At 36.2% G+C, this 27,495-nt stretch overlaps 4 protein-coding genes and 1 long non-coding RNA gene across 5 annotated transcripts in view; 2 read left to right on the top strand and 3 right to left on the bottom strand.

Annotated features, from left to right (window-relative positions):
- The first annotated feature begins 1,879 nt into the window (after window positions 1–1,879).
- Window positions 1,880–7,600, top strand: LOC128013664 (somatomedin-B and thrombospondin type-1 domain-containing protein). The gene is made up of 5 exons (XM_052596791.1): window positions 1,880–2,585; window positions 4,019–4,213; window positions 5,261–5,336; window positions 5,588–5,764; window positions 7,353–7,600. Exons 1-5 carry the CDS (start codon window positions 2,285–2,287, stop codon window positions 7,468–7,470), a joined length of 867 nt encoding a protein of 288 aa, XP_052452751.1. The 5' UTR covers window positions 1,880–2,284; the 3' UTR covers window positions 7,471–7,600.
- Window positions 7,552–11,877, bottom strand: terf1 (telomeric repeat binding factor (NIMA-interacting) 1). The gene is made up of 10 exons (XM_052596788.1): window positions 11,655–11,877; window positions 11,410–11,511; window positions 10,116–10,240; window positions 9,939–10,025; window positions 9,710–9,859; window positions 9,221–9,330; window positions 8,949–8,987; window positions 8,657–8,754; window positions 8,284–8,354; window positions 7,552–8,182 (listed from the first exon to the last, which is right to left on the bottom strand). Exons 1-10 carry the CDS (start codon window positions 11,824–11,826, stop codon window positions 8,024–8,026), a joined length of 1,113 nt encoding a protein of 370 aa, XP_052452748.1. The 5' UTR covers window positions 11,827–11,877; the 3' UTR covers window positions 7,552–8,023.
- A 9-nt stretch (window positions 11,878–11,886) lies between these two features.
- Window positions 11,887–27,495, top strand: part of LOC128013666 (transient receptor potential cation channel subfamily A member 1) — a 166,095-nt gene continuing 150,486 nt past the window's right edge. The window contains exons 1-3 of the mRNA XM_052596794.1: window positions 11,887–12,101; window positions 13,429–13,475; window positions 13,832–13,896. The gene's annotated coding sequence lies outside the window, so the exon portion shown is untranslated. The remainder of the gene's footprint in view (window positions 12,102–13,428; window positions 13,476–13,831; window positions 13,897–27,495) is intronic.
- LOC128013667 (uncharacterized) overlaps window positions 13,885–27,495 on the bottom strand; it is a 189,216-nt gene continuing 175,605 nt past the window's right edge. Inside the window, exon 2 of the long non-coding RNA XR_008183359.1 lies at window positions 13,885–14,862. This is a non-coding gene — a long non-coding RNA (uncharacterized LOC128013667). The remainder of the gene's footprint in view (window positions 14,863–27,495) is intronic.
- The window catches only part of kcnb2b (potassium voltage-gated channel subfamily B member 2b), a 106,826-nt gene continuing 93,215 nt past the window's right edge, over window positions 13,885–27,495 (bottom strand). Inside the window, exon 3 of the mRNA XM_052596786.1 lies at window positions 13,885–20,329. Coding sequence (XP_052452746.1) covers window positions 18,389–20,329 — 1,941 coding nt within the window. The 3' untranslated portion in view covers window positions 13,885–18,388. The remainder of the gene's footprint in view (window positions 20,330–27,495) is intronic.

The raw sequence follows: 27,495 nt of genomic DNA, 5'->3' as shown, positions 1-27,495 counted from the left end.
TTGCCATCATAGGAATAAAATAATTACATTAAAATAGAAGGGTAAATTCACGAAATTGGTGCCTTTTGTGTCCCTAAGAAATAATCAAAATATAATTAAAATATCAAATAAATTTGCAATTTAAAACATAACAATACGATGTCTTTTTTTCATCAATATTACATCAAAAAAGTAGTTAATTTAAATAGCATTTATGCTGATAAGGTTAAGGTTTTAGCCGTTTAGCCGGTCTATAAAATATAAAGTACGTTATTGTGTCCCCTGATTTCATGTCAGCCGTGTTAACCTTCATTAACAACCCATGCAAAATAATGCCATATTCAAGTGACCCTCTAGGAGATTCCAATATATCATCTCTCAACCAGGATTGAAACACTTAAAAACACATGCATGATCATCAAATTTTATCAGCCCTGTTACTTTACAGAATAACAGGTTGCATAGTAACGCATAGTAACACATGTGCCTGTAACAGGGTTGAAAAAATAAGTGTAATGAAGATGAAAATGTAGTAGCATGCATTAAATCTTTGCAAATTGATTGTGATATTTAGGGGTGCTCTAGCACCAGTGCTATTGGGCTCGTTTGATTTAGTGTTTATTTGCATTGGTTTGGTATCCACATTGGCAGTTTGTATGGATGGTTTTCTCAGAGGGCTGTGGTATGCATAACACTGACATGACCCAACATAACTTTCCTTCACTTATACACCATAAACACGCGCGTGCACACACACACACACACACACACACACACACACACACACACACACACACACACACACACACAATGCAGTTAAACACTAAATGTGGAAAGTCCATTCAAACATGCAATTGAATGAACCTGTTTTTCAAACTCTACAAACTGAGTTTCAAAGGCCAACAGGGAAATCAGCCACATTTGATGGAAAAAAATTATATCTGCTGCACTTTCAATGTATCCAAAAGAAAATCTGCACTGAAATCAAATACATTCTAATTGAATTCTCAATAAAAAGAGATGGCTGATGATAGCTTGATACAAATGTCTTCTACAGGGGCGCTGCACAAGATCCTGATCATAGAGTCCTAATGCCCCCCCCTTGAAAATATATATTCAAGGGCCCTCTCTTCCTTTGGGGCCCTTGTAATCAGTATCAGTACTGGTTTTATCCCCAGTCCGACGCCCCTGGTCTTCTATGTTTACTTTCAGAAACAGTTCCGGCCATTCTTCCATTTGCAGCAATACTGTGCCTACTGAGTGGTGATGTCATTTCCTGTGGTTTGATGATGATGTTAAAGAGTGTTACTCTTGCTTGAATTGGCTCCCTTGTTGCAGCGAACAATCAAAGCAGTGGAGTTTGCCAACAGTCAGAGCAGATCTCCTAGAGTTTAATTCTCACTAATATCCCGTCTCTGCCTTGATCTTGCTCTCTGTGCATGAGCAGCCCCTCATTCCTCTCATGATTAGGCCGAGTTCCCTGTGGAGGGACAACGGTTTCAGCCAAGCATAGAAACAAAAATATGCTATCAACATCCACATTTCATAATATATATATAATATATTTTCATCATTTTTAGTTCCAGTTTTCTTGCAGTTTAACTTTTTTAAATGTGGACTTTGAACTTTTCAGCGTCTTGTAAATAAACCCACACGTAGATCCTGAGTTACTTTGATTGAGTTATGGTTGCATACTGATTAGATAAGTACTAATTCAGTAACCTAATTCTCTCACCTAATCACATTTCCATCATTCCAAAGAGGAAACGTCGCAGACATACCACCATTAATGAACAAAGATAACGTGAAGTCTCTCTGTGGGAGTTTGCAGAGGTGGATGCACTTCTATACTGTCTGCTCTTGTGGAGTCGATATGAAGATGTGACAGCAACCGGGGATTGTGCTGCCCCAAGCTCTGTAGACTGGAGCAAGGCCAAGTGTTCACATTCCTCCCACTGTTTCCCTGCTGTACAAGCTTTAGAAACAGGCTGGGCACTGGTTTGAGATCAGTTTGCTGTGGTACAACAGGGCATAGCAGCCAAAAGGGCAATATAGAGAGAGAGAGAGAACTTTCACACACCCTTCACTCAAACAACATTTCCCCACCTCTCTTTTTCTCTACCTCGTTCACTTTTGTGTGCTGGAACAAGGGCAGAGACGCTCCAGACGGATTTTTACAAACACATTCAATTGCCACAGAATATAGCTTTTTCTTTCAGCCCAACCAGAAGAAGAGTTGTTTGGTCACAAGGATTCATCGGACAAGCATGACTTCACCTGTGACAGATTCATTTCCTCTCCAGGAATGAGACCTGTGGCACTGACTTCAAGAGGAACCGAAGACAGTAACAGGGACTTTTTAGAGCTCTTTTTGGAAATGATGGGCTTGTTGTCACTGGACCGGAGTGCTCTTCTGGTGGTGGCCGCTGTTTTTGGGATGTACCAGTTTGCAGAAGGCGGATGCTCAGGAAGGTGCTGTCAAGGTACAGATTTCACCTGTGTCACTACTGACTGGAGGATGGACCGTGTCTATGGGACGTGTTATTGTGATGAGAGGTGTTTAAAGACTAAAGACTGCTGCTTTGACTACCCTACAGAGTGTCCAGGTATGTGGTACAGTAATATTTTGGCAGACGACTAGGCTTTTTATTTCTAGTACACATTTACCAACACATATTTTAAATGATAGATTTTATACATCAGTTAATGTAGTTCATTTAAATAGTACTGTGGTAGTAATGTAGTCTTTCAGTGAAAGGAATAGTTCAACATAAAATGAAAATCTGCTGAAAATGTACTCATCCTCAGGCCATCCAAGATCTACATGACTTTGTTTCTTCATTGGAACAGATTTGGAGAAATTTAGCATTACTCATTAGTCCAAACATCTGATTAAAACATCACAATAATCCACACCTTGGGAAATGTTTGTAATAAACAAATTCAGAGTCCTTTATCCATAAAATTGGTTTCTCCATTGAAAAGGTTGGCTCATCTAAATCAGGAGACAAATATGCACAGATCAAGCACCGTTTATAGGTGAAAAAAGTCTAAAACAGTTCTAAACAAACATGTCAGTGGATTTTAATGTGAGAGGACAACAGAGGATAGACTTTTCAATGGAGGAAACGTTGTTATGGATTATGGATTTTGGCCAGAAGCGACAGTTTAAATGAAAAATGCCTTAACAAAATATTTTTTTTTTTCAAAAACACGCAGCTTTTCACTTCACAAGACATTAAATTGATTATTGATTAAATAGCATGTGGAGCAATTTATATTTTAGGGTACTATTTCTTCCTTTCATACAAAAGCAGTCAGCATCATAGCATTCATACTGTAGCAATGCATGAGCTGTCAAATACAAAAATACTGAGCAAAACAGAATTCAATTCTGTCATGTAATCTACAGTATACAGATCTGCCAGGACAGTGTCTGTTTTTACACCGAGCTTTCAAATCTACACTCATTGTTAATGTAGTGTTAGTCCAAAACTGATGTAGGCCTGAGTCATTTTCATTCTTTATAGCACTAATAATTCTAAAAAGTTGTTTGCCATGTCACAACTTGACACAAGCATTGTATTAATATTTATATACCAGTGATTCTCAACTTTTATGACTCAAAGTCATAAATTATATTTAAATAAAATTCTCAAAATACCAAAATATGTTAGAACTAGAGGAGGAAAGTATATAGTCATAAATGGGTTGTGTTATATATCTATAATGTATAAAGTAAGACTGTATTTATTTAAATGACTTTTCCAGGTCCAGAAATCACATTTTTAAAATGTACCCAAAATGTACACCAAACTATAGATTTATCACATAAAAAAAAGAAGAAAAAAAAATGGATTGTTATTGTATTGTTAAGAATTAAAATAATATATATCTCGTTGCATACATATGTTGAGGATCCCTTGAAGGTTTGTTAGGGCATAGTGGGCCCCCACTGGTTTGAACTGCTGATTATAGTAAATCTGTCCAAAATGTGCTTATATTGGTCCCATTTCTCATCTGTTGGTTGTGTTTTTAGCTCAGTCATGTGTAGTCAGTGAGTGGAGTCACTGGAGTGGGTGCGCACAACCCTGCCAGCTCTCATTCCGGGTCCGGAGACGGAGTGTTCAGAGACTGCCCCAAAACAGTGGACAGGCCTGTCCGAGGCTGGAGGAACAGGCCGGATGCATGGAGTATCTGGACCGCAAGGGACAGTTTTGCACTTCTGTGCAAGGTCTGAGTTTATTTGTATTTTTTTGATTAATATTTGTAAGAGCTCTTGTGAAAATCACAGTACTTCTTTCAGAATAATATAGTTTTAAAGAATACTTAAGTGAAAACCAAATTTTAATTAATTAATTAATTTTTCAGACACTCAGTTGCATGTTATTTACAATTAAATGAAAATGTATTATAGTTAATATTTATATTAAATGCAATTTGCTGAACTTAAGGTTTTTGACCAACTTAAGTAGGTCTTAAGGTCAACTTAAATACATATTCAAATGTAAATTCATAATTCTATCGTCTTTGTATAATGGTTAGAGTGTGCTTCTGAATGTAGTCAAACATTTATAGTAAACTAAAACATACTTTAAAGCAACTTTTATTAAAATTGTGCGTCATGCATTTAATGCACTTGTAATTATACATTTGTGATGAAGTTGCAATTATTGGTTACACTTCATTTTAAAGTGTCCTTATTACAGTGCAATTAAACATTTAAGTACTGAGAAACCCACTGTATGATTAGTGTGTGGCCTAGAGTTAATTGCATGTAATTATGTTACATTTATTGTTATTATAAGATGTAATGTGTAACATGGACACCTTAGAATAAAGTGTTACCCAATTTATCCATGTAACAGCCTTTCAAAAAACACAGTGGTTTTGCAGGTAGGTTAGTAAAGTGTACTTTGAAACATGACAAAAGATTTTAATGTACAATAAATGTTTCTATTTATCACATTAATATACTATCTGTAGGTAGTTTTCTTTATATACTTTGTAATACTTGAAGTAGAAGTACTACAAGTACATATTTCTCTTTCAGTACTGCTTTTAAAATATCCTGCCTTCTTGCTTACACTGGCAAATTAGAAAAAACACAGTACGTCAAAAAAAAAAAAAAAAGGAACTTTTAAGATTAATTATAAATGTTTAATACATTTATACATTTTATTTCTACAAGTATTTTTTTATTTTATTTGATGGTATAAAGTTGATCACTTAACTGTTTATTGGTGGAATCTCAATGGTAACTGTGTTGGATTTATTCCAGGAGCAGCATTTATAACAACAATGGAGTACAGCAAAGGCAGAACACATGATTTGTATGGGGCCCCAGTGGATGCTGGGTATGTATCACCCAAGATTAAACAAGCACAAAGACACTGTTCACGATGAGAATTTGTGATGAGGAGCCCGTTTACGCATTTCTTTAGTTGTTTCTATTATAAAAAAACGATTATAATAACACCATATTTAACTTCTTGTAACTGCAATTTTAAAGGTGAACTGATTTTATATTTCTATAGTCTGAATAGGAACAGTGATATAACCTCACAATTAACACTTAAGTCACTTGATGATGGCGTGTGCTCCACAGTTTCTGTATGGAGTTCAAGATGGAGTCTCTGACAGCGCAGTGCATGGTGGAGAACAGACCCTACACGCGCTGGATGCAGTACTTGAGGGAGGGCTACACCGTCTGTGTGGCCTGCCAGCCTCCAGCGATGAACAACCGCAGTCAGAGCTGCCAAGGAGACGGTAGCCTAGCTGAGAGGTAGTGTACCCACAATGTCACAGTGTTATTTTAGAGAATCATAGCACATCATCTTGTGAGTTCAGATGATTTCATGCTGAAAAAACAACAGAATTTATGAGACATTTTGCAAAAGGCTCTTACAATTTTAAAACTATAAAGGGGAAGTTTACCTAAAAAAAAAAAAAAAAAAAAAAGTTTATCTACTTACCTCCAGGGCATCAAAGATTTTTTACTCAAACCGTTGCAGTCTATCAGTCTTATAATGTAAGTGGATGGGAATCATGGCTAAAACATACAATAAAAATAAAGAGTCTCCTGAGGGCATCATCCTGTGCGTATTCACAGCAGCAGGTGCGTGAGGAACATAGACAGTAAAAGAAATGGACACAGCGACCCCATTGGAACTCAATTGAGACAAATGAAGCCCAGTTTTAGCGTTTTTTTAGCACTTCCGTTTCTGACGCGCAGACTCAAACGAAGCTTGACGACATCAGCAACCTGTCTGCCAGATGTAAATCTTCTAGTAGCTGTGCGTGCAAACTGCCATCGTTAATCTTGCAGAGACGGCGAGCTTGAGCGGGGAGTTCTTTGTCGTGAGTGAGCAGGAGTAAGTATTCTGATTAATTATTTTGTATAGTATTTTAAAATGTAACGCCAGTACGCCATATTAAGTTAATTGCCTGCGAGCTTCTCCTCCTGTCTGTACGGTAATGCGACAGAGAGTCGTGTGGTTATGACGCAATCGTTAACCTATTTTTTACAAAAACTGTTTCTACGGGGCCATAATGTAACATAGAAGGTAATGGAGCCCTTTATACATTGTCGTGTATCTTTAGAAATAAATATTGGACAAACAGAGTCTTTAAACGCCTCAGATGTAAAGTTATTCGCTGTCAAAGTGACGCCAAAATGAATGGGAGTCAATGGGAATGCTAACGCAAGTGAAGTTCTGCTACAAGATGACAGCCCCCACCCGACTTCAACTTCCGTCGAGTTCCTTGCCCCTTGGTGAGGAATCGTGGTCGTCTTCTTGCTTTATGGTGGATCACAAATTTATAAGTGCACTACCGCCACCTATCTCTCAAATGGACCATTGACACTATCTACAATCTTTTTTGTTTTATTGCATGTTTTAGCTGTGATTACCATCCACTTACATTATAAGAATGATAAACTGCAACGGTTTGAGCTAAAAATCTTGGTGTGTGTTTACGGAGAGAGAGAGAGAAAAAAAAGTTACCTATATCTTGGAGCCCTGGGGCAAGTACATAAACATTACATTTTCATTTTTGGGTGAACAATCCCTTTAAGACCTTTATTTTTTATTTTTTATAAAGTTGTTTTAAATTTCACAATATTAGTTTACACTGTATTTCTGATAAAATAAATCCAGCCTTGAGCATAAGACTTTTTTCAAAAGTGCAAATATAAACTAGAAAACTAGCCATTGCAAGACAAGTCAAGCATTTCATGCCAGAAGCCTTTAAATATCATGGAATGAAATCAAACACAATGTAAATGAAATGTAAACCACAAATATCATAATGTAAAACAAGTAAGGTTTTTGTACCTGCCACCTGATGACCGATTCTTCTGGTCTTGGCAGGGATGAGCTTCTACACTGGCAGGCAGTGGGCAGCCCTCGCTGCAGAGGAACATGGAGGAAAGTACAGAGACTACAGCACTGCTCCTGTCCACTTGTGCACAGCTTCATTTTCATTTAAACACACCTAAGATGATTCTTCACTCGCTTGTTAAAGTCCACAAATGAACATTATATTACATAACTCAGAAAACCAAACAAATCACACTTTCACATAACATACATTTATTAAAATGTCTTAAGTTTTTACAGTTGTATTGTCTCAAACTCCTTTTTCCTGTGAAAATGTCTAGGAACAGATTTAAAAAGGCAAAAAAAGAAAAGAAAAGAATAATAATAAAATAAAAAAAGCTCAGATTTGCCTCACCTGCATCCTCTACTGGACAGATTTTGATCTTACGGTTCAAACAAACAAAAAACAGAAAGCTTTAAAGCTGTTTTTCCAGAAGTCGTACTTCTGCTAAATAAGTTTTTACTTTTAATTTACAAAACGGTGCTCCTGATTTCTAAACATATTTTGTGAAATTACAAGCATAACAATGGAATTATTCACTGAACACTATAGATGTGTAAATCAATTACGTAAACCGAACTGAAAACACTTTCAAAAAAGTGCCTGAAAACCGGCACTTTCTAAAGCTCTTTAAATACTAAAAGCAAAAGCCGCCTGCAGCTCAATAGCATTCGGTTTTCTTCAGGATTCTCCATCGGTCCTTGAGATTAACACCGGTGCGGTTGTCAAACTCAAAGTCATCCAGGATCATTCTCCATTTGCCCTCTCCATACTTCTTCACACCTGCTTTCAGCTTCCGGTCTTCTTCTGTGGTCCATTTCTGAAAGGAACAAACACTAATGCTGTTATTATGCGTACAAATGCTTGCACTGTAAACACACACACACACACACACACACACACACCGTGAAGATAACTCACCCTTCTGGGCTGGCTTGTCACACTAACATTGCTTTGTAAATCTGAACAGATACTACTTCTCCTGGAAACTTCTGTGCACACAAAACAAGCATTTATTAATGATTAGAGATTTATATTAGGAGCTTGATGTTCATAGAGTTTTTAAAGAGTTGTTCTAAACGTGTCTGATTTCTGTGCAACTCAAAAACTATTTTTAAAGAAGTTTTATGGAACACGTTTATAAAAATGTGCAGTTATAAGAACTGAGAAGATCTATAGTATGTTAAGTATGCCAAGTAATTTTCTCATGGAGTAACATGAGAGAGCACATTTTTTGTTGACTATCCTTTATGTTATGATTCAGTAAAAGAATATACATTAAACGAGAACGTACTGTAAACGGAGGTTCTCTTGCGCGTGGTTTGCTCTTTTTTGGCAGTTTCAGGTTTCCATACTTGATGAACTTGCTTTGAAAAAAGTTTCCTCTTGGGTCTGTGAGGGAGACAGAATTATTTCAGTTTCATGAATTTGTTTTCAATTAAAGCAATTAGAACAAAGACAACTAAATCAAGTCTTTTGAGAGATACAAAAAGAATAAGGTGAAGTAATTGAGGTCAGCTTCACCTGAGTATTATTGTAGTGTGAGGTGACCGTTAATGTTCGTATATTGTAAGTGCAGGTCTCACCTGATATTCAGCACCAGTGGATCCACCTGTGTCTCATTTCTGTGTGGAGACACCAACACCAAATACATGATTCATTTAGATTTCAAATATGTTATTCAGTTTAAATACATATTAAAAAAAAACAAAAAAAAACGTCTGTACAATTTAAGATTTCACTTTAGAAAATAATTTTATTCAAATTATAAATGACAAGAACCAAATAAATAAAATGTGAATCAATTTTATTACCAGACAACTGCAGTTAAAAACTGTATAGATAGAGGTGGTCTTACTCTTCTGGTTTGTTTGACTCTGTGCTGGATGGAGTCCTTTCACTTCCATCCTGTTCGGATGAGGTTTTCTCTGATCTCTCATGACGGGCTTGAACCACTTTTAATGCTGCCTAAAACAAACATACACCAAAAAAAAGGGTGAGGCACTTCATTGCATTTCTTATAATATGCAGCAAAATACACCGTCTATAAATCGCCAAGTAAACCATTAGTGGCAAGCAAATCTGCTCTTAAGAGCTCAATGTCTTGTCTTTGCCTTTATTAGGTGGTTATTGAGTATTGAGGGTGAAGCTAATTGCACAATTTCCATCCCATACCCTCAAGAAAACACTTCGATTCTAAGAGATCATTAGGCAAATGCGGTAAGCACATTGAAAGCACAGTCAATGAAGCCCATTAGGACGTTCCCACAGGATGCAGCAAAACAAACCGGAGTTTATCGTAAGCTGGATTTGTTTTTCGGTAAGCAGAACAAACAAGTCCTCGTACTTCGAATAAGAAAACGGAGGAACGATCCTGGCTGAATGCATTGAGGAATGTATCAATGTTCTCCAACAGCTGCTCCAAAGTGAAGCTCATCAGGAGCTGATCGTATGCATCCTTCTTACTCACAATGCCGGTCAGCTTTCCTTGTAGTTTCTGTTAAGAAAAAATGATGTTCATTTGCTGCATTGTATGAAAGAGCATGTTAAACTGTAACGGGTAAATAAATACGCACCGCTGGTAACTCAGTCTCTTTTTCCAGCCACTGCAGGGTTTCATTTGCCAACTTTGAATGTCCTTTCTTCACACACACAGCGACAGACTTGGACACAAAATGAAAACAGAATCGTCAGGTCTGAATCCTGTTCACACTCTACAATGTGCATCATCTGTCACTCTCAAACATAAATACCTGAACAATCAGTAGCGTCTTGATCTTAGCGTGCAAGTCTGAATCAGATACTTCCGCTAACGACTCCCAAATCGGCAACGCTGACATCAAGGGAGTGATTTGAGAAACATGATCATAACGGACTTCTGAAATACACAAAACAAGACAGATTTTGACATGATGGATTAGCTGACGGAATGGTTACTGACTCTTTTGTTTCCATTTGTCTTTGTACCTTAAAAAAAAAAGAATTTGGTTTTCGTGAAATACCGTACAGTACTCTCGCAAAATCTCACGATCTATCTAGATGAGGCCTCGTCGAAACTGTAAGACTTCTGATAATGTAAAAATGAGTAAAAAAAAAAAAAGTTCCGAAGGGTTCTTCAAAAAATGCCATCATTTTACAACAAAAGTGTGTTTATGAATTTATAGCGGTCATCATGTTTTTCCAGTGTTTTTCATATAAGGCAATTTGTTTGGTAACACTTTATTTCAATAGTCCACTACTAACAGTAAGTAATCTCGCACCTACTTTGTCAACTTTATTCAACTAACCCTAAACCTACTCTAACAATCTAATTTGAGTTAGTACACGTGTAACAGTTAGTTGCAAATAATAAGATTTAGTTGATATGCAGCTGAGATGTAGTTACAAAGTGGACTGTCGAAATAAAGTGTAACCATTTTTCTCTCTCTCTCATGAACAGAGTTATAAATCTTCCCTTCAGTATCACCTCAAATTCTTCTGTATATTCTGAAGGGTTTAACAAAGAGGTTTGCTTATATAATATATATATATATATCAAAAATATTGTAAATTTTGTTTTCCAGGTTGTAGATTCAAAATCCCTTCTGTAAAAACACTTCACTCAAATATTTCAAAATAATTCAATAATTCTGAACCTGGCTTTATTCAGTGTTCAGATTTCTGTTCTGGAAATTCATGCAAAATATGAGCATGTTTAATTAGATAATGCTTATTTGCATAAGCATACATAATTCAGAAAACTTGCAATACAAAATTAATTTCTCCCCGTAATGTGATCTATATATTGTGGACTGATGGTGATATCTATCGGTTTAACGTTTTTACTCTATACAACTGTGGTTTCTTGCTTTGAATTAAAAGAATCATTTAAATTTCCAGGATTTTTCACGACCGTGACATTTAAATCTGTAACGTAAGTTAGATGTAATATGTCCAGCTATTATTTCAATTAACTGTAAATTTAAGCAAGGTTCCTACAAAGAAAACGTGTAAATAAAAATATATAATCGGGCACATGTAAATGTCCATAGCTAATGATGCTTTTACCCAGGTTTTCCCCGTCCATCACTCTGGCGAGGAAGCAGCAGATCGTTCTCTGAGTGGGGTGATCTGACCTGTGGGAACCCTCCTCGAGATCATCCACGATACCTGAGGAATAAACAACAGTTTACAACTGTTGTACAAACAACATCTCCAGTAAGATTCAAAATAAATAAAAGCAACATAAAAGCTTCTAGCATTAACTACTATAATAAAAAAATGATGTAACGTTACTAATCAAAACACATTACTTTCAAAGAGTTTCAAAGTTTTACGAAACTCCGGCGCAGATCTGTCTCTGAAGAGCCGACACAGTGACGAGAAGTAATAATCGATCATCCATGACTGGACAACAGCCTCGACTTCAGTTAAATTTATTTTATCAGTCGTGCTGGATATTATCTCACTCGAAGACCCCTCCATCTTCTTGTTTATGTTGAAAAGAAACGTTCCCGCCAGGCGGTGACTGTGCTGGGGGCGGAGTTTATGACACAGTCTGGCCGCAGCGCCACCTGCCGGCGCGGAGGAAACAACAAGAGGATCGTGTTACGGTGGAACCTGTTTTTATGCAGTCTATGGGAGGAACTCGATAAAAACTTTTCTCTAAATTTCACAACTACGACAACGAGGCGTATTTTAAAATATTTTGATTTGAGCTGATTTTGCAGAAGTCCGTAGGACGTTTGCAATTTCCGCAGGTAGGCCTAGCTCCAACATGAAACAAATCATTATTTTGGTGGGAAAAGTGCAGCGGAAGCCTTGGAGTTGATGAATTATGTGATGTGCTGTGTAGGTGGTTTGTTTGAAGCTAAAATATTACATCCTGGTCTGATAAAATGAATTAAATTGGTACTGGTAAAAATAGATATTTAATATATACAACATTTAGGCCTAGAAGAATTGACCATCATGTAAGTTTATCTTCTTATTTCCATGTTAGTTATATCATGTTAATTGTATTATACTCATGTAGATGATAATATTTTCTTTCATTTAAATTACAGTATAAGCATATCAATGCTCTTTAGGTTCTACCTGACATGATTGGCCTTTATACACTATATAATATACGTAAACATATTAGACAAGCATATAAACTACATATTAAAAGCATAACTTAATGGCTAATAAATAAAAACCCTGAATTAACTTTAACTCGAGGATTTAGCCTACTTCAAATAGTTAAGATAGACTACTGCTTTCAGCGGAATACACAATTAAATACATTAGAAATAACAATAATTGAATAGAATAGAAACAAGTCTGCAGTTAAAATAATCTACAAACACAAAGATACTCTCTTAACTCGAAGTATTTATAAGGCTATTTTCCTGTTCTCAAAAGATAAAAAGAACATTTGTGTAGAAAATAAACTAACACTAGATGTCACAGTAGTTCAAGCCCATGAAAAGGTTTGCTAGTGAACCCTAACATTAGAGACGGAGGATGGAATTTGCTCAGATGAGGATGAAAACCAAAGCTGTGCGGCTTGTGTGTGGAATTCTCTCCTGTAATTACGCCAAATTTGGTTAGATTTTGATAAAAGATGTTCAATGCATCAATGAGCAAGGTACCGAACACAACTGTTATTTTATAAAACAAATAATTTTGTATTTATATAAAAAAGTAATGAAATCATTTTTGTATCCAAGTAATTCTATACTTAGGCTTAAAAAAAAAAAAAAAAAAAAAAAAAAAAATATATATATATATATATATATATATATATATATATATATATATATATATATATATATATATATATATAGCCTACTGTACCGACTGGAAAAGCACCTTTGAGAGTGGAATATATATAAGCTTTGTTTAATGGGCAGGGGAAGAATCTAGTTTATCATGTATAATACCACCTTTTTTAAAATACATTTTTGGATTGACAAAGTCATTGAACTAGAAAAAAGTTCCTGCTTTTGTCACAGGCTGTGAAACTGCACCAGATATTAAGTTTGATTACATGCCAAGCATGTAAACATGTTTATTATCTCTTGTTTTCTATATGTTCAACAGGAAATACACCAAGAGTGAGGACAGAAGAGACACTTGAAGAGCCGAAGGTACACTACCTTTCAAACTTTGGGTCCGTGGGATTTTTTAACAGAAGTCTCTTTTTTTTTTTTAACAAGACTGCCTTTATTTAATCAGAAATATAGTAAGAATTATAATATTATGAAATACTATTACAATATTTTTTTTTTAGTATTTTACTACATTTTAAAATGTAATTTATTTCAATGATGGCAAAGTCCAATCTTTAGTGTGTTCTTTCAGAAATCTTTTTAATATTCCGATTTATCGCTCAAGAAACATTTCTTGAAAACAGCCAATCTTTTGGTGAAAATTGTAATTGGCTTCTTTTCAGGATTCTTGTTTTGAATGTGTTTAAGTAATTCTTGCCATTTTCAATGTCTAGCCGTTGTGTACTGTGAAGAGGAAAAGGGTTGAATAAAGACAGGAGGTGGAAGCTGCAGAACACAAGTGGGTTATTTACACATTTATTTGCTATCCTGCATATGCTAGTAGACTTATCATAGACAATGTGGTTTATTTTACAGAAATGTTGACGTACATGTACCATGACAAAGTGTTCTGTGATCACATAATTGTACAGATTACTACATGCATTCAAAGATGCTGACATGTGCAGAAACAGTCTGCAGCTTAAAAGTGTCTACGGACATTGAGATACAAGATAACATCCTTTAAACAAACAAAAACAACAACAAAAAAAAAGAGGCAGAAGACATGAGAGGAAGGAATACAATGCAGCAAGGATGCATGGGAAAACAGGCTATGACACATTTATATTTAACCTCGCTTTCAAACAAAGAAAAAAAAAACACACGCTTGCCAAGATGATATATATAAAAAACGATCATGTGATGAGAAACATGCTTGTTCACAGTCCATCAGCTGTTAAGAGTTCGTTTTACCATTTACACATGAGAAAAGTCCCAAAGACACAAATCCCTTTGCATCTAATGCTCCCATAAAGGCAGACGGGAGATGCTTCTATAGTCATTTGATGACATGCTACAGATGAATAAGCAGTTGATTGCCTGGAGTGAGTTTTTAGGAAAAAAAAGAGTTTAACAGTACGACTTTGAGCCCCACTCATTTGCCTTTATTCACCAGGCGCTAAATGGTGTGAATCTTTAATTTGTGCAACAGCTGAAACTGTAATTTCGAAATGCCACAAAAATGTGCATGAGAATTGCTATTGACAGTTAAAAATACTGGGACACCAGTTCTAAATAACTTTTATCTCATGAGCTGGTCAACTGATCAGGGCTCTGAAATTGTATTTTTGGGCAAACGCAAGAATTTGTAATACATGAGACATTTCTTTATATCATATGAGCATTTCATTTGTTTGTGTTGGCATCGCTTAAAGCTGCAGTAGGTAACTTTTGTAAAAATATATTTTTTACATATTTATTAAACCTGTCATTATGTCAGTAGAATATGAGACAGATAATCTGTGAAAAAAATCAAGCTCCTCTGGCTCCTCCCAGTGGTCCTATTACAATTTGCAGAAAGTCATCTGCTCCCGGTAAAAAACAACCAATCAGAGCTGCGGTCCGTAACTTTGTTTGTGTTCAAAATGTAGAAAAATGTATATAATAAGCGAGTACACCATGAATCTATTTTCCAAACCGTGTTTTTAGCTTGTCCTGAATCACTAGGGTGCACCTATAATAAGTGTTTATATTCTGACTATTTTAGATTGCTTCGGGGGTACCGCGGTGGAGTAACCCAGTACCTCTGTGATTCTTCATAGACATAAACAGAGAGAAGTAGTTCCGGCTACGATGTTCTTCCGCAAGACACAAGCAGTTCTGTTTATTAACCGCTAGAGCATCAAAAGTTACCTACCGCAGCTTTAAAGGGATAGTTCACTCAGAAATGAAAAGACTGTCATTATTTACTCATGTTTAGACTTTCTTTTTATGTTTATATATTTTGAACACCGTTTTTGTCCATATAATCAATGTCAGTTCAGCCCAAAACAACATTGAACCCCACTGACTTTCGTTGTATGGACAAAACATCAATTATTTAAAATTATTTTTAGGTTTGGTTTGGAGGTGAGTAAATGATGACAGAATTGAAATTTTTTGGTGAAGTATTTCTTTTAAACATCTTTTGTTGTGTATGTGGTAATTGAGGAAATTGCAGCAGCTTTAACATGCTGAAAAAATATTTCATTTATCGTGACATAGGGTTGAGTTATCGGTGAAACTTCATTCACCGATAACTTAACTCTAAATATTTATATACGGCATTGCCATATAATATTTGGACACTTAAATTTCATACAAAATATCAAACTAAGTAGCATCTGCAAGATTTGTTTTTTCCAAAAAAACTGTACTTTTCTTTATTTTTCAAAGTAATTGAGTCATTTTGAATACTTTTTCCTACCAGTTTATACTGTACATTAATATTTGACAACCAAAAAGTGTCCAAAAACTGCTGTCTCTTATTTTTGTAAAATGTTCTGCTTTAAAAGTGTGCTTGTGCAGTGTATCTTTAAAAGAGATTCAACTTAATTTGATATTTTCTAAAAAATATCACATATTTTTGTCCAAATATTTTTGGGGCCACTGTATATGAGGCATATAACGCACAGCAGGGAAGTTGGCCATCCTTTGGGAATGCATGAGATGGGCCATTATTCAACAGTCTGTCAAAACAGAAACAGGCATGGGACGATGTTCTTTAAAAAACAACGACAACAAAAGAAACAAGATGACGCGGTGTTTAAATGAAGAAAACATAGACATCCACCATATCAGAAGATTAGTGTCGTAGAAAACCTGAGAACTTAATATTACGCATATCTATTACTTAAGGACCTGATTTTTTTTCCCCTATAAAAAGTAGATTTTTTTCTGTACAGTGCTATATGAACAAAGCCAACTGATTTGTTTGCTTTCTCATAAATGTTAATGAAGAGGCAGGCATCATTTAAACCACCATACGGCATTAAATTGTGGTCGTGCAGAATTTCAGTTTAGAAAAAATAGAACCGCTGTCAGCATTAATTAATAAAACAAAAATACTTTTTCCAGGAGCCCATTAAATCATTTCAAAAGTTTGTTTTTCATATTTCAAATGAACCTGTTTGTAGACGTTTATAAAAGACCCTCCTGGTCTAATTTGTCAGAAGAATCTTATTTGAAGAGTATAACTAGAGTGATTCTGACAGCCACAAGTATTTTTGTAAAACGTCAAATCGTGGTAACACTGCTATTTCAAATATTAAAGATATATCATCTGAAAAATACAATTGAAGTCTCTGCATGTACACTTACAAATCCATTAGACTGTAAATAAAGTGCCACAATTCTTGGCCTGCATAGATTGCAGTATGCTGTATTGCACTTTCCACCATAGCGCAACCGCCAGAGCAAGCTGAAGTCTTGAATTCCTTCTCCTCCTCGTCTTTTTCACAATTCCGATTGTGTGATTTCTCCAAACACAATGTACATTTTGAACAATCAGCCCACTGCCATGCTAAAGCAAGTAATATACATACATTTCCAGCAATCTTGGAATAAAGGCAACACAAAACGGATATTCGCTCATGTGACAGGAAAACTCAAAAAGAGAACAAGATATTCTTGAATACTCTGTAAAACCAGACAAATGTGAGTTTTTGTTAAGAAATGACTCAAAGGTCAGGCATCTGAATGATACAGATATGGTGAAATATGAATAATAATGAAACAACTCATGTGAAAAATTAAAACTGTAGTGGCATTTACACTACTGTACTCTCGTCAAATGAAGACAATTATTAAGTTTGATGTCTGTGTGTAAATTAAAACATAGTTTCTGTTTTGGTCCTTTTGACAAGTATATATAGCATTACTAAGATGACTGGGTTTTTGAGTTTTAATATGGAAATACGTGAAGAACATTTGTAGGTTTAAATGACCAGAACCACTAATTGTTAAATTATTCTAATACTACTATGTAGACTAGTTTTTCTTAAACTGACTGTTTGCTGTGCTATTGAATATTTGAGTATGTAAAGATAAGTTAACACATACATACCTGACTATACTCATGTGTTTGTATGATATATGTTTAAACCTAAAACTTTTTTTTTGAATGTTGAAATCTAACTTTATTCTGGTTTCGCTCGCTATTGCGATACCTAATAGTCAATATATAATTCGCATTTACAGCTACAGTATATTATCTGATTGCTATTCTCGTTTGGCCAACTACAGGTGTATATGTAACTCTGATATCAAGAAGAAAGTGGTGCAGTTCATCTGGTCATTGATTAGAGATTTGATGCTGCTAATTTGAGTACCTTACCAAAAATAAATAAATAAAACAAAATAAAACCCCCAAATAAATATGCGACATTATAGACCATTCCTAAAACACAAACACATCTGCATTAGGTACACATTGCATTTCTACAGAAAGTCATGATATGTTTCAATACGTCGCTACTTTGCAGCTCACTTTTCACAGTCTTTGATGAAAATTCCCTCTTTAAAACAGAAAAAAGGCTAACAAAAACCATTCTGACATCTACTATGCCCTCTGTGGCTATGTGCATCGTCATTGTTGTAGTCTTTTTATTTACCGTGGAGTGCTCTCAGCAAACTAAGCACCGTAAAACAGCTCTGTAATATGCATGCTCTTGTAGATCTGTCCCTTTATGGTTCCGACTGTCTCTAAAAAATAATAGTGTAAGTGAAAAGGTTAAATGTACAGGTAGGTCAACAATGTCCTCATTGTTGGGTAAATACATTCTAAACAAGCCTCTCGTTTGCACTCGCATCCTCCAGGTCTCGTCTGCAAGAAACTGCAGTCTCTTTTGAGTTATTGACAATGACACAATTACAAGGGACTTTTCATGCCATGCAAAAATATCTTTCAGACCACATATGCGTGACCCTTCTCAACCATAGCGCTCCACTTTGTCCGAAATCTCAAGCCACAGTCACATACTGGTTTCGCAAGATGGCGAGTGATTGCCATCCCCTGGCATTAAATGGATCTCCGGCGTAAACATGTGGTTCTCTACCTTGTGTTCACTTTGGTTAGAGTCTGGCTTTTCCTCCCCATTACCACCGACTACCACTTGAGTGCAGTTCTGTGCTGCTAGTTTGGGCGAGGAGATGGCTGCCGAAGCCACTTCCATTTGGTTCTGTTCCTCATGATAATCCTGTTCCTCCAGGTTCCCCAGAAGCAGCGCCGTCTCTCCAGGATGGTATCCACCGGCTAGCATCTCCGGAGAAAGAACCAAGACTTTCACTGGGATACTACCCAACATTTCCGAATCTGAACAAAGAGGAGAGCACTCTCCCTCCGGGGAGTCGTCTTCCAGAAGACTGTTGTTGATATCCTGTGGAGAAGATGTATTGGGCGGTGTCAGAGGAGCGTCCTCTGGTGTTTCGATGAAGTTGACTTTGAGGCCCTTAGTCTTCATTGGATTTGTGCCTCGAATGGAGCTCCTGATGTTCTCTATGACCTCGCTGAAGCTCTCATCATCCGGTGGCTTGTCAATGTCTTGGTTGAGAGTCTCAGAGTTCTCCTCCAGACTCATGTCGGAGGGTGTTAGCTGGCTGAGGTGAAGTTTCGGAGGTACTTTTGATTGCCTTTGCTGAATCTGCTCTGCTGTATAAGAAGGGGTGGATGCCTTCTCACCCTGTCCAAACTCAGCAGTGCAGCTCGCAAAGCTGTCAATGCTCGATATGCTCCTGACATCGGTGATTGCTCTTTCCTTGGGTTGCCGTTCAGTGGCCATTGGGACTTCATTCATCTCCAACTCTACCTCATGGTTTGACACAGCTGGAGGTTGTGTGCTGTTGATTGTGTTGAGATCCGAGAAGGATTGTGTCTTTGTCATCTGATTATACATTTCCTCCAGCTTCTGAGCGTTCAGATGCTGTGGACTCGGCGTTCTCACATATTCCTGTGAGCTGTTTGGGCCGCAGTCGGAAAACTTTTTGTCAAAGGATCTGAGGCTGGTATCCGACGATGTGCGCTGTGGAACACCCCACCGGCTCGGAGAAAGGTGGTTGTCCATTGGCTGTTTATCATCACTTTTGTCCACGGTGACGTCCATTAGCTCCATACTTCGTGCGAAGGCATCTTTCAGGTTCATTGATACAATGCTTCCATTTCTCTTGGCTCTTTCTAAGGCCTCTCTTCTCTTGATGGCTTTCTCCTGTCGTTTCTGTTCCTTGTAGAACTCAGAGAAGTTATTCACAATAATAGGGATGGGTAAGGCAATGACCAAAACACCAGCAATGCAGCAAAGTCCTCCGACTATTTTGCCAAGCAGAGTCTGTGGGTAAATATCTCCATAGCCTACTGTGGTCATGGTGATTGTAGCCCACCAAAATGAAGCTGGGATACTGGTAAATTTGGTTGCATCCTCATCCTTCTCTGCAAAGAAGACCAGACTGGAGAATATCATGATTCCCATGGCTAAAAACAGTATGAGTAAGCCGAGCTCATTGTAGCTGCGCCTCAGGGTGAATCCAAGAGACTGCAGTCCTGTTGAATGTCTTGCCAACTTCAGAATCCTCAATATTCTCATGATACGGAATATCTGCACCACCCTCCTCACGTTCTGGAACTGCAGCACGCTTTTGTTTGACTCGGTCAAAAATATAGTAACATAGTAGGGTAATATAGCTAATAAGTCAATGACATTTAGTGGCCCTTTGAAGAATTTCCACTTGTTTGGAGATGAAAGGAAGCGCAGGAGATACTCCATTGTAAACCATGCAATACACACGGCTTCAACGTGAGCGAGTTGAGGATTGTCATTGGCCTGGCCAAATTCATCTGTCACTTGGAGTTCAGGCAAGGTGTTCAGGGAAAGTGCAACAGTTGAAAGAACGATGAACAGAATGGATATGATGGCCAATATCTGCAAGAGAGAGAAAAAAAATGCTATCAATATGAATTTTCTTGGTTCATTATGGAAAATTTACACACAATTTTGTGCAGTGCTAAAGTAAACTTGCAACAATATGTTTATTTAACTCATTCTCCAGACAAGTTTTTATGGCTTTTTGTGTTTTCACTGTTATACACTCAGGGGCGTTATTACACATCTTCTGAATGAGTACAAAACCTCCCGAACAAAAAAACACACAGGACGAACAGGACGGAAAAACTAGCAACTACATCTCTTATGTAAACAGATACATATGATAAATAATGCAATCATCAGAAATAGACTGCATATAAATGAAAACTTCTTAATGTTATGGAGTAAAATGGTGATCCAGGAAGTGGTATATGGTTGTGCAAGCTTTACTGGATTTATGCTTTGATAATTGTACTGAATATTATCAAGAAGTAGTTTTTGATTATAAATGTGTTTTTCTCACATTTTTATGAAACCTACCTATAATCAAGTATTGTTAAAAAAAGAATGTTTTAAGCTAGAATAAAACTTTTTTTTTTTTTTAAAGGCTGGAAACTTAAAAAAAAATATGTTGGCAGGGAAGGAGTTAAATTGTGAGCACAAAGCGTTTCTGTCTCTGTCTTTACACACACACACACACACACACATACACAATCTTATTTTCTTAAAATAATGTTTTTAAGGATCCATTAAAATGAAAGGCAAATGCATTTTAGTGGACATCTAAATAGAAAGTTAACATTACTTTCTATTTAATTTTCTACTAAAATTTGATTAGTTTTATGTTATTTAAGGATCCATTTTATTTGTAATTAAATATCGTTGGCAACAAGATTAAAGCTTAAAAATATTCTGACATTATTTGTCTTGATTTTAGCATTTACATCCTCAAAAGCAATCACTAAAAAAAAATCACTTCTTTTGCATGCCTCTTCTTGTGTATCTCAAGCATCAAGAACAATTGGTCCTAGAACAGCTCTGAAAAAAAAGTGATAGCATAAAAACACAGTAAATTCATTTTGTTATGATTAAAGGAGTCAGACTGCATGCGTGTTTTGTTTGTATGTCGTAGGTGGGATCGGAAACCATAAAATTAAGGGCATAAATAAAACCAAAACAAAAATAGCATCCCATTTTCTTTGATTACATGTGTTGAAGGGGAGCATATGGCATGAATATCAAACAAGAGCATGAATGAAGTGAAAAAGCACTCTGCCCATAAATGGCTTCAGTAAATGAATGAGTGGGAGGATCAAGCGTGAGCAGACCTTCCTGTCACTATTGACCAAGTGCAGGTTGAGCTTTTCCAATCTAAGCAGGTCGAAGACAACAGCTATGCCTTCACCCACGTGTTTCTCACTACACCCTATCTGTTGGGAATAGTTCATTTAACATGCACCACTGGTCACCTGTTAAAAAAAAAAGATGTCTTGCTTTTTTAAAGACATTGCAAATTCTTTGTTCCCTCAATGACTGTTCCATTCTTTATTGTCTGGCAATCCAGTAAAAGAGGGATTTGGTCATACGTAACTTGTCACATGGACACGCCACCTGATGTACTGCCATAATGTTCTTTATCTAATATTGCTTTGTAATCTCCTGCATCTTCAGATGTGTTGCGAGATTGTGATGATGTACAAACAAAAAGAGCAAAGCTACCGAACGAGCAGCAAATTCAAATAATGTCATAAATGATTAAACCTCTCTAGAATTTCTGGATTCTTTTGCAAATTTGAAATGCTAAATCAGTTGCCAAGTGTCTCATATATCTAATTTATCTTCCTTTACAAGAAATAGATTCGTGGCCAATGTAACACTGCATACTAATATTCCATTTCCTGTGGTGTACCATGAGTTTATTACATAAGCCAGTGCTCTGTACAGCTGTGAAACTGCAGGACACAATTTTCTGTACAAGTAATATTAACTTGCTTTGCTACTGTATTTGAAAAATAAATAGCCATATTATATTGATCAGAATATTCAGAAATATACGTATTACTATATGTATTACTAATGAAAATTACTATATAAATATGCAATTTTGTGTAAAAAATTTTATTTCATCAAATAACATTTAACATAATCCTATTGTTAGTCTTTACACTTTTAACATAAGAATATTGTTAAGTATTGTAAACTTTTTTTTTTTTTTTTTTTTTACATTTGTTACATTTCTTGGTTATACCTTATTTTAAGGTGTCATCGTTAATGTGTGGGTCTGGCTTGGTTACTTGCATGTAACTATACATAATTTATTGTTATTATACATGTAACTTGTGACAAGGACACCTTAAAATAAAGTGTTACCCATTTCTTTCCTGTTTTAACTCCGCTAATGCAAAACCATTTTCGATAAATGTCTAACTAATCTCTAGAGGTCAAAATAGCAGCTGATAAAAGGTGGCTGTTATTCTGATGGCGGTCAAGAGAAGGTCTCTAGGAATATTAGGGCTGATGAATCAAATCTTCCATTACAGATCTAGGACCTTTTATAAATGAGAGTAAGATTGATATTTAGTAGGAGAGACGTCTCTCAATCATCACTAGCACAGTTCAGGTGATTCTGAAGGAGGATGCATAACTTTCTCTGACCTTGATGTGTCGGATGAGTGAACACTATTTGCTTCCTTTGTAGAATTCTGTCAGGACTACTGCCACTATATAGTTTCTTTTTTTTTTTTTTACTTTTGAACAGTAGTGTAGAGTATAGGATATTTTAATTTGCTCATCAATCCCTTAGTCCCTTCTGTGTTAAGTTATACTAAAGACCTTGCAGCATTAATGCAAATGATACTGAATATGTGCCGCGGTGAATAAAGTGATAGTGATTTCATAAAGGGAGCGGCTTAAATAACCGCTCGTTTAAAACACTCAATCTGTCCAATATTACAAGCCGACTGCATACATGGTTAAACCATAATATAAAGCATGGTCAAGTCCAAAGATCTGTCCATGAAATGAGCCGATGCGTTTAATCTCAGTCCACAAGAGTTCCTGCTGTTCTACATTTTGTAAAGCAAGAGCACTTGCGGTTCAGGAAGTATTATAATGAGCACCCGGTAGAAACCTATTAGTAGCATGTCCCATTAGTCAAGCATGGATTTTCTGAAGAAGTGTGAAGTCATGGTGTTCTGAGGACACTGAGTGCCGTCCGCAACTTCAGTCCCATTCCGGATTACACCAATAGTGATGTGTCCTTTATCTGCAATGCATGTACTTGTCCATACACACTGTGATGTCATTTAGCTACTAAAGTCGTCAATTTTATTTAACCTCCCGCCCTAACTCTTTCTATCAATCAGTCACAGGCTACCACCTCCCAAACAGCAGGAGCTGCATTGAAAATCACATACCCACAGGCAACATTACAGGGAGTGGGGTCAAATGAATATGGATCAAAGTGTCTGACCCTATTTCAGTGAATCCTTTAGAAGTGGACTGCATTAACTTAAATGAAGTGGGAGTTGTTAAAGACATAAGTTACGGCACACATCCATGTATGCTTTGCGGCTTCATTGGGATAATTCCTATAGGAAGGACCCCATGGTCCTCGCTTTCTGACCCATGAACAGCTTGCAAGGTTGCACGCTTCTGCACATCCATTAACATCATTGCCTAGGAGGACACACATTGCCTGCAGTTGTTTTGTCTGTTACAAAAGCTCATCCAGCAGCTTCCAATAAATCTATAAAATGTGTTACATGAGCTTTGGGATTAAATGTTTTTTCCTGTGGTGCAAAGATAAGTATAACAAAAAGGAATAAATGCCTCTGAAAAGACCTGGCATTGGGGCAATGTTAACAAAATTACAGAAGATAATGGTGTTAACAAAGGTTTTTAATGGCAACTAAAATTTAGTCTCAATGAAAACCTTTGCTTGACTCAAAATGTACATTTTGTCTAAGTAAAATAAAATTTTAATCGAAGGAAAGGTGCAAACAAAAGTCAGTGTGCCATGAACAAAACTTTGAGGTTTCAGTGATAACATCTCTGATTGGCTGCTGTGTTCATAAATTCAACAGAATCATAAGTGATTGACTGTGTGAAAAACGCACCAAAATAAATATATGACCGTTGCTGGCAAAATGAGTCAGAATGTGCACTAATTTGGAGCTGTACAGCTATAAAAAGTGAAAAAATGTCAATTTTGGTCGAATTTATGGTTTTCACAAAAGTTTGTTCATTAATCTAGTGATTCAAATGCTCCAAATATTAATTAAACATCTAAAATTATCTTTTTTTGTACGTTTTATGAGAGTAGTATCTTTTCTCCACTCGCTTCTTGCTTCTTGTATTTAAAGTGTTCACAAACATGATCTGTTATGTCTTAAATGAACGTTTGGGGATCTGTTGGGGAAAAATATTGGATGTGTAACATTATATTAGATTTGTGCATTACAGTAAGTCATAATATTGGCCGTCTGTCTCAGTAATGTTAATCGAACAATAAAAGAGTGAATCATTCAGTGCACTTGATTGAACTGTTTTGTATTTTAAAAAATACATTTATTTGGGATTTTTACATTTGATTGCTTTTCTTACAAAAAGTACACTATACACTTGTTTCTTTCTTATATATATAAAATTGAAAATAGCTTTATTGTGACTATATAGCCCCTCTGCCCCTCTACCAGCCCCCAGAACACCCCCCCCCCCAATTTGAACACTGGGTATACCTGAACCACACACATGCACACACACACACCATAAGACAAATTCTATAAATAAACAGAAAATATAATACTAATTCTGGTGAATATTCAAGTTATTTTGTCTCCCGTGCAGTGTTCAATATATAACCAAGATTTTTCCAAGACCGAAACAAATAATCAAAGGGCTAATGTAAATATTCCCTGATGTTTCTCAGACTGCTTTGTGTCATCGGAATATGAATGAGGAGAGCAAATAAATAAAAGAAATTCCTCTGCTTATGTGGACATAAGTCTCACTGACTGCTCTGACAAGCTCAAAAGTCCCACCAAACCCAGCCAAAGCAAGAGCTGAGCAAGCAGCTTTGAACATGCCATCTTTTTTCAACCCAGATCTTTCCATGTAAAGATGTTCAATAGGAAAGACTTGGTGAAAAAGTCCAGCCAAACCCGCTAGAGTATGAAACATCTACTTGCTTTATGGTTTTAATCACCTGTCACCTCTTCCATTCGGCCCTCTGAATATGTTCTTCCACAAGGACTTTAACTTCGGTTCAGTCACCTGTTCCAAGGGACAGTCATGTAATTTCTTCACTGTGGTTGAGCCTAACCTGCACGGCACACAAGAACAATTACCTGGCCCATACCAGTCTGTCTGTCAACCAAAAGTGGTTATTGATTGAGTACACATCACATTATAGACTGCAAAGAGCAAGCACTGCCAAGCCATATCGATCGGCCACTTTGTACATTATCGTGCCTGATGCACCTTGAAGTGGGACAGTTTGCTGTCCCACGTCATCAATACACATTCCACAGTTTGGGTTACTTCTTAAGCAGGGGACCAATTCCTATCATTATGACTGGGGAAATGTTGAAGGATCACTCAATGTGATACTCAGATATAGTTATTACAGATTCAGATGATATGCTGAAAAGCAATCGAAATATATGGTGCTTGCCGTTCCAGGTGAAAGACACTGTCCTTGTGAAAAGAGCATTGTAAAGCTTTATATAGATTAATGAGCTGGCTTCATAGAGACAAAAGTTCGAAAGAATAATACATATTCAGGCAGAATGCCAGTTTTGAAATGTTACATGGCATAATAACATTTTTATAGATCTGCAATAGTTGAATGTCAAATAGATTTTTGTTGCCTTTGTTGTGTTGCTTCTGTGTTGTTTTTCTTAGCTATAAATCAAGCTAAAAAGCTGAAACAAAATAAAATATATCAGACATAAAAATTAGAAAGGTTACCTAAGTAACTAAATGAAATAAAAATGCATTAATATAATAAATACATGAAATGTAAATACATCAAACGTAAACAATGATTGGGTACTCTCAAAAATGCCAAAAGATGCAACTCGGGGGAGAAGAATTGTTAAATAAATTGATATTTTTGATTAAAAGGAACAAAAAGTATTTTTGTAGCTTTGCAAAATTAAAGTTGAGCCACTGACGTCACACGGACTGTTTTACCGATGTCCTTACTTTGTTTCTGGGTCTGGGAACATTACAGTTGTGTTGCTGTCTATGCAGGGTCTGAGAGCTCCCAGATTCCATCAAAAATAACTTAATTTGTTTTATGAAGATGAATGAAGATCTTACGGGTTTGGAACGACATGAAATTTTTCATTTTGGGGTGAACTAACGTTTTAATATGTGAATACATGAATAGTATAAAATAATAATAAAATAACATTGTTAACAAAACAGCTGCACCACTGATATTCAGTGTTTGGGATAACATATTATTAATAACGTGAGTTACATATTCAGATTATTTTTTTCAAGTAACTATTCAAGTAACGCATTACTTTTCAATTTACAAGCAAAATATGTAATGTCAGTTTTCCCATTTACTGACTGACAACTCGCAGATATCCCAAATTTACCTTTTTGTACTTAATCTCATTTTAGTAACCAATAGAAAGTGTTGAACCTTCTTCTTTTACATCTTATTCTTCATGCTAACCAGAATGGCAGTGTAGCCGAAAGGTTTGTTTGAGCTTTTTAAATTGACATTTCCCAACACTGCTTATTATAACATAAGTAGGTGAGAAGTGACTGTATTATAAGTCACAGAAAAATTTATTTTATTACTTCAAAACAGAATTCTTTAGGAATAAAACAAGTGACTTGCAGAATTTGGAACCTCATAGCACGCTACCCTTAGAAAAATGATTCCAATGGTTTTCATCTGAGAAACTTTGCATTTGCCAGCAAAACAGATATTACAATAATACAAAAGTAATGGGTTATTTTTTTTTTTTTTACCATCACCATGTCAATTTGAGGGCTCCATACTCATGAAATGGAAATTCTCTGTGTTTTTGTTTTCGTTTCTTTCTGCACAGTTTTATTTCTTATTTATCACTCTAGTCATGGCATACCAACTCCAAACCTTTGAAGTACGTGTGCAACTGTCAAGGAATGTGAATGAGAGGTGCTGGCAGCACCTTTTAAATAGACCTCCATATCTAAAGTTAGCCGTTTATAAGCATTGA

This window comes from Carassius gibelio, chromosome B24 (assembly GCF_023724105.1).
Source record: "Carassius gibelio isolate Cgi1373 ecotype wild population from Czech Republic chromosome B24, carGib1.2-hapl.c, whole genome shotgun sequence".
NCBI classification, from domain to species: domain Eukaryota; kingdom Metazoa; phylum Chordata; class Actinopteri; order Cypriniformes; family Cyprinidae; genus Carassius; species Carassius gibelio.
This window is presented reverse-complemented; position numbering and strand designations above follow the sequence as displayed.